Below are 7,411 nucleotides of genomic sequence, written 5' to 3' on the forward strand. Positions count from 1 at the left end.
TGTCATGCCTATTTTCTCATTAGCACAATTTTATTAGTATTCTAGTTTTCAAATTAAAATAGAATTTATTGTTAAGTAAGGTTATAGAATTACGTTTTTTTTTTAAAAAATAATAAATAAATCATTTTTATGTATGCTATGTTGAAATTTGCTATAAGAGTATTATGCTAATTTTGTTGTTTTGAATTTATAACTTATGTTATATTTTCAGTTTCATTTGTTTTAGTAATATTGAATTCACGTTGTAAGTCATTTTTTAATTAGACTTGATAGATTATCTTTTTGTCGAATATTTAATAATTTATGACATATTATTTATATATTAATATTTTTATCAAACATGCATTTCACGGTGTTCGTAGAAACTTCATACTTTTAGTTGTTACGATCAATTCAATTGAAATATATTAATTTGAAAAAAATATAAATCAATTATTTTTTCATAATATTAGTTACAGAAAATATGTTTATTAATTAATATATTTTCAAAAAAGAATATATATCTTAAATATTTAATTTAATACCATTTATAAAGTTTCTTATTTGTCTAGTATAAATTTTAAATAATTAATTTTTATTTTAAAAATTTATTATAATTTTATGGTTGCAATTGTGCATCCAAACAGAACATGTGTAATTACACTGTGACATCCAAACATGACATGTGTAATTACAGTTTAATTACACTGTGGCAACCAAACAGGTCAGTGTAATTACTAGACAGTGGAATTACTAGGCAGGTAATTACTACCCTAGTAATTACACCAATTTCAATTACCAGGTGGCTTTCCAAACAGACCCTAAGTAAATAGTTAAAATTTTCTTTCAAGTTTGTCACCTTTACTTTACCTCAAATTAAGGGTTATGAACTTGAAAGACATGTGCAATGAAAGATTAATAAAAGTATGAGTTATGAAGAGGATAATAAGTGAGTTAAAGACATAAAATTAATCGATATTATTCGAACAAAAGTTATAAAAATGATGTAAATTATGTAGATGACTTTTTTCACATAAAATATTTAAGAAGAATAAAAAAATTATATTAAAATATTGTATAATCAAGTTCAAAACAATATAAGTATAAGAAGAAGACATGATAGGTAGATGAAAGAGAACATTTCTTCAATAATCCTGCTAGCAAGGGTGCACCTAGAGGTAGTCGAGGGGTTCACCCAAAGTCCCAAACTCCCTCGAAAAAAAATTACCGTGTATATATAAGGTATTTAAAATAATTTTATATTTATATATTTGATTTTGAACCTATTAAATATAAGATTAGTCATTATTTTAGTGATTAAGCAGTCTCACGGTTCCTTGTGTCTTTTCTATTCAACATGTTTAAGCCCAGATTCATGTGTGATGTGACTAATAATTTTCTATTCGAAAATGTGGTACAACAATAAAAGCTAGCAATTTTAATTTTTTTTTTAAAAAAAATGAAGAACTGTCGTGTAACTCGTTTGTTCTTTTTATATAATTTTTTTTTTGGTAAATAATAATTCTTTTTTCGTTTTACTTTCAATTGTCCATATATTATTTTGACAGACTCTTAAAAAATAATAAATAAATAAATAATTTTGATAATCATCTCTATTAATTGTAAGTCATTTAAATATTAAAAAATGATCGATCTCCAATAATAAAGGTAAAATAAATAAAAGCTACTCCTAGTTCATCTTAATTAAATTATTGGGATATGAGATATTCCAAAAATATTTAAGGACAAAATTTTTCACTAAAATTCTTTTAATTATTTCTGTATTAATCTCCTAAAAAATATAAAATTATTAAAGTCTTATTAAATGAAGAATAAATATAAAAAAATCTTCAAAATCCCAACAAATATGGAAAATAGTCAATTATCTATTGATTTTTATACTCCCTTCGTCCACTTTTAATTGTCATGTTGGATTTCTCGAAAGTCAATTTGACTAATTTTTAAAGTTAAATTAGAATAAATTAAATTCAACATTTTAAACAAAATAAATTAGATATTCAAAAACTATATGAAAAGTACTACAAATTAAAAGTTTTTGTATATCAATGTTAGTCAAAGTTCTTAACATTTGACTCTAAAAAAAAAAAAAATCACGACAATTGAAAGTGAACGGAGAAAATATTAGATAACATAGTTGACCAATTGTTTTTACATGAACAAATAAAAACGGAGGGAACATTAATGTGTATTTTTTACCTTAATGTACATCAATACATGATCTTGTAAAGTATTTTATTCTTTTATTATGCCAATATGTCCGTCCAAATACATTTTGATAATTAACTTTACCTCTAATTAAGGAAAATTCATAGCTCCACAAATCTTGGAATTCCAAAGAAATTGGTCTGATTCGATTCATACTAAGATGACAATTTCAGAACATTCTCAACAACTCAAAATTCCCTTAAATTCTTCGAAAAAATTCAGTGTCACTTCTTCTCCTCCTTCAACCTCAACAAAAATGGAGTCTTTACCAAAAACCCAACAACCCCATAAGCGTTATTGGCGTTTCAGCAAGCAAGATTTCTTCCCTGAACCCTCTTTTCACAATTTGGGATCCTACAAAAATGCCCTTTCTCAAACCCCAAATCGTCTCAAGAACCGTCTTTTTGCCCGTTCATCAGATAGCAGTGAATTGGTTGAGCTTAAGAAAGAATCGGAAAATGAAATGAAATTATGTCTGACTTGGTGGGATTTAATTTGGCTTGGATTTGGATCTGTTGTTGGTTCAGGGATTTTCAGCATTACGGGTCAAGAAACCCGAAATGATGCTGGACCTGCTATTGTGCTTTCGTATGCAATTTCTGGTTTATCTGCTTTACTTTCTGTGTTTTGTTATACTGAATTTTCTGTTGATATTCCGGTTGCTGGTGGGTCTTTTTCGTTTTTGAGAATTGAGTTGGGTGATTTTGTTGCGTTTATAGCTGCTGCTAATATTCTATTAGAGGCTATGGTGGGTGCTGCTGGGTTAGGACGTTCATGGTCATCTTATTTTGCTAGTATTATTAAGAATAACCCGGATTTTTTGAGGATCAAGATTGATTCTTTTGTAGAAGGGTTTAATTTGTTGGATCCAATAGCTGTTGTGGTTCTTGCACTTGCTAATGGGGTTGCTATGACTGGGACAAAGATGACATCTACTTTGAATTGGGTAAGTTCTATAATTAGTGCTGGTGTGATTGTTTTTATTATAATTGTTGGGTTTGTTAATGGGAAGACTTCAAATTTGGTGCCTTTTTTCCCTTTTGGGGCTGGAGGGGTGTTTAGGGCTGCAGCAGTTGTGTATTGGTCGTATACTGGTTTTGATATGGTTGCGAATATGGCTGAGGAGACAAAGAGGCCATCGAGGGATATACCGTTAGGGTTGCTTGGTTCGATGTCTATGATTACTGTTGTTTATTGTTTGATGGCGTTGGCATTGGCAATGATGGTTAAATATACTCAAGTGGATGTTAATGCAGCTTATTCAGTTGCATTTGAAGGCATAGGTATGTATTGGGCAAAGTATTTGGTGGGGATTTGTGCACTTAAGGGAATGACTACTAGTATGCTTGTTGGGTCATTGGGACAATCTCGATACACAACTCAGATTGCAAGAGCACATATGATTCCCCCGTGGTTTGCTTTGGTTCACCCGAAAACTGGAACACCGATTTATGCTACACTCTTGACAACTATAACTAGTTGCATTCTTGCTCTGTTCACGAGCTTGGATGTCTTGTCAAGTGTGTTCTCATTTAGTACACTTTCCATTTTCATGCTTATGGCTGTTGCATTGCTTGTTAGGCGATACTACGTTACCGATGTTACTTTGAAGCATGATTTGGGTAAATTTCTTCTTTGTTTGTTCATTGTTTTTGGTTCATCAATTGGGGCAACAGTTCTTTGGAGTACTGATGTAAAAGGTTGGGTTGGGTATACTGTGACTGGCATTTTGTGGTTGTTGGGCACTTCAGGGATGGCGCTACTTCCAAAACAAAGAATTCCTAAAGTTTGGGGTGTACCTCTTGTGCCATGGGTACCATCATTGTCAATTGGGATGAATATATTTTTGATAGGCTCTTTGGGTAAGGCGGCATTTTATCGGTTCTTCATATGCAGTGCTGTGATGCTAATTTACTACGTGCTTGTTGGTGTCCATGCAACATATGATATAGCTCATCCCGATAAGCAGAAGTCCGTTAATGAAGAGGAAAAAGAAAGTTCTGATCAAGTGTTATAGTTGGTATGATCTTTAGACTGATCCATGAACTTTTGCAGTTATTTGGTTTTAGATTCTCTAGGAATCGAATGTACAGCTAATGATGTTGGCAAAGTAACTGAATGTTCCTTTTCTTTTTCCCCTGAATGTTTAAAGTTATTTTTCCAGTTATTGCTGAAATCCCATGACAGGAAATATGCTTTATAAGTTAGAATAGCAATGTTGTCTTCACATCCCGTATCTTCCATATTTTACTTAATTTGATTTATCATTTGTGCAGCACCATATGCATTACAAGATTCTCCATTTTCATTGTCGTTGTCATAGAATTCTATTTGCTGCTAACCTTTGATACAAAATTTGACCATGGCTCATGAAACTTTTTGGCTGATTCGAAGTTACAGTAAAGCAAATGAAAATGCTATAGGAAAAAGAAGGTACTAGAATAGCTTGTCTCTTTATCTATTAAAAATTTATCTGGTTTAGTATATTCCATTAAAACAGTTGCAGCACAGTTCCTCTCCTATTTGATGACTGGTAGTATACTCATTTATGAGTACTAAGAAACAAGATAAGCACATGTAATTCTAGGTGATTCCTCCCAATTTGCCTCAGTCCTGATGGGGCAAGGTTATCATGAGACCGGTACTTGTAGTAGTGCAGGTAACAGATACTCATTTGAGTAGTTAAGGCGGGCACTAGCAGGTCCAACTTATTCGAAAAGAAAAAGGAAACAAGATAAGCAATACATGAAGCTCTAATGTGGCTCAAAACAGATACTTTTGCTCATTCATTTTGGTGGAGTAAATTCACGATTGGAACTTCAAGATATCTTTGTTAGAAACTTTCAGGAGTATGGCTATCTTCCTTTGTAGTATGTGTTATGCCTCCTCTTCGGTTGAAAGGTTTGAAACTCCCATATGACGTTCCATATTCCATTTTAACTGTTACTTGATTGTTTTGTGAGGATATTTTCTACTAGACAATAACTGTTCATCCATGATTTTGTTGTAGAATCGTAGGTTATCAATTCATCTACTACATTTGTAACAATGATGAATGAGTAAGCGAGATCTAACACAAATTTGTCAATAGGAATGACTGCTGAACCTCAAGAATAGTTTCCAACAGAAGCTACTAAGCATCAACATATCAGATTTTGGATCCAATTACTCCTAAATGACAGGTCTTTACTCTCTTGCATCAAGCTAGACTAGGATACAAGAAAAACTAACCTAGAAATCTAAATGCAGCATATTATATTTGGTTAGATGTCATGAAGAAGATTCAAAAAGTTAGCCAAGAAAATTGAAATGGTGAGCCACCATTACTGACATAAGTCTTTGTAAGTGTTAAGAAATCGCTTATTTCTGTCCCTTCTTTCTCCACAGGTCTCCAAGCTTCTTAATACCAGAACCCTTTCTCTTCACACGACCAAAACCATCATCAGAGTCATCGATAAGTCCTGGTGAACCCATATAACAACCATATCCTCCAACTGTTGGTTCAAATACATTACCATAGCGCTTATAATCCATTGATCCACTCCTCTCAGAGAGCCTTCTCTCATTCAACTCCACTTCCCCAGCTAGCACAGCTGCAGCAGCATCTGCAGCTTTCTTCCATTGTTCTGTTTGGACTCTGAATTTCTTCATCTCACTTTCTAATTCCTCCTTTGCCTTTTCGGTGGCTTCAAGTTTCTCATTTAGTGTAGAAGCATCGTTCTTAGTTGTTTCCAGTTCTTGAGTAATTTGGTTAAACTTGAGATTCATTTCCTCTGTTTTCGCCTTAGTGGATAAAATTTCCTGAGTCGTTTCATTCAGTTCCTTCTTCAGGTTTTCATTTTCTTGGGAAAATGCTTGGAATTCTTGATCTTTCACTGCTAACTTGTCTTTCAGCAAGCTTATTTCTTCATTCTTCAAAGCCAGCTCCTCAGGTGATGGTTTATCAGGTTCAGCAACTGATAAAGTTGTGATTTTTTCATTTGTTGGCTGGCTATTTTCAACATATGGGACTTCAAAAACATCAATTTCTTGAATTTTTAATTTGCTCTTAGATTCTTGGATTTCCTCAGGCTCTAGGACAGTTGATTTCTTGGTTTTCTCAAGCTGTTCTTGAACTGCTTTCTTTGCTGCTTCAACTGAAGCTAAATGATCCTTAAGATCTTTCAGCTCTTCTTGTGCTTGCCCAAGTTGAGTATCCAAATCTGCAATTCTTGTACCAAGTTTCTTTTGTTTTACTGGATCAGATTGAGCGCCTCGTGGGGATTTACGATCTCCTAACTTAGGACTTCTCTGATCAGAATCAGAATTTGATGTTCTGAGTTGCGACGGGACTCGAGGTGATTGCCTTTGAAGCATATCTGATCCCCTATTTGACATGAAATGGATAAACTTTGTTGTCAAAACAATGAGTTGGAATTGGAAAAGAGACTATTACTCAGGGAGATTTAAATGATGCCAAGAACTCACCTTAATCTTGGCATTTCAACTTCTTAATAAAAGTGTTTGACCAAAGGTTCCAAAAGCTTTAGTCTTGATCTCTGTAAACAAGTTGTTTGATAGCTGATTAGAATTATTTAGGTATTAGTTATGCCGACTTCTACCTCACATAAGATAATAGACTAATTCCCTCATAACTTATATGATTTCTAAAGTGCAAACCAAATATCGTATTAATTTTATACATGAATAACCTATTTCCTAACTAGCTACCGAACGTTGTATAACTTATAAATAGACTAATACATGTATAAGTTGATTCTTTACTAGCTACCTAAAAAGTTGGAAATGTTTTGTTTGTTAATGATAAAGGAAAGAGTTTTCTGCTTAAAGAAGACGCATAAACAATCCATAGATACTGGTGAAGCATGCTTATAGAGCAGAGCAAAAGTAGATTTTCTTGTCCACTTTTCCCTCATGCATATGTCAATATCATTAAAATATACCTCCAATATTATAGTAAGTGATTTTTTTTTCATCTGTTTAAGTCTTGGTGAACAAATACCTAGTGAAATAATTGATGTGCAAGATAGCCTGACACTATAATTAGCAATTTATTTGTGAAAGTTAAAGAAGAAAATGCAAACATTAGGAGATATTATTGAATCAAGAAAATGAAAACATATATAGTGAACTTACTTGTTTGTTTACTTAGATGCTCCTCTCCAAAGCCCTTAAAATTTAAATACTATAGTACATATAATTAAAA

General features: G+C 32.5%; 2 protein-coding genes across 2 annotated transcripts; one reads left to right on the forward strand and one right to left on the reverse strand.

The window, feature by feature from the left end:
- The first annotated feature begins 2,264 nt into the window (after positions 1 to 2,264).
- LOC125867450 (cationic amino acid transporter 8, vacuolar-like) lies at positions 2,265 to 4,421 on the forward strand. Its single transcript, XM_049547956.1, has one exon. The coding sequence runs from the start codon at positions 2,366 to 2,368 to the stop codon at positions 4,220 to 4,222; it is 1,857 nt and encodes a 618-aa protein (XP_049403913.1). The 5' UTR covers positions 2,265 to 2,365; the 3' UTR covers positions 4,223 to 4,421.
- Positions 4,422 to 5,312: 891 nt separating this feature from the next.
- On the reverse strand, positions 5,313 to 6,580 carry LOC125868041 (interactor of constitutive active ROPs 1-like). Its single transcript, XM_049548635.1, has one exon. It carries the CDS (start codon positions 6,559 to 6,561, stop codon positions 5,566 to 5,568), a length of 996 nt encoding a protein of 331 aa, XP_049404592.1. The 5' UTR covers positions 6,562 to 6,580; the 3' UTR covers positions 5,313 to 5,565.
- Positions 6,581 to 7,411: the final 831 nt, after the last annotated feature.

This window comes from Solanum stenotomum, chromosome 6, assembly GCF_019186545.1.
Source record: "Solanum stenotomum isolate F172 chromosome 6, ASM1918654v1, whole genome shotgun sequence".
Lineage (NCBI taxonomy): Eukaryota > Viridiplantae > Streptophyta > Magnoliopsida > Solanales > Solanaceae > Solanum > Solanum stenotomum.

Excerpts from the sequence above, each read along its gene's own strand:
- LOC125868041 (XM_049548635.1), bottom strand. The coding sequence starts at position 6,561 with ATGCTTCAAAGGCAATCACCTCGAGTCCCGTCGCAACTCAGAACATCA.
- LOC125867450 (XM_049547956.1), top strand. The coding sequence starts at position 2,366 with ATGACAATTTCAGAACATTCTCAACAACTCAAAATTCCCTTAAATTCT.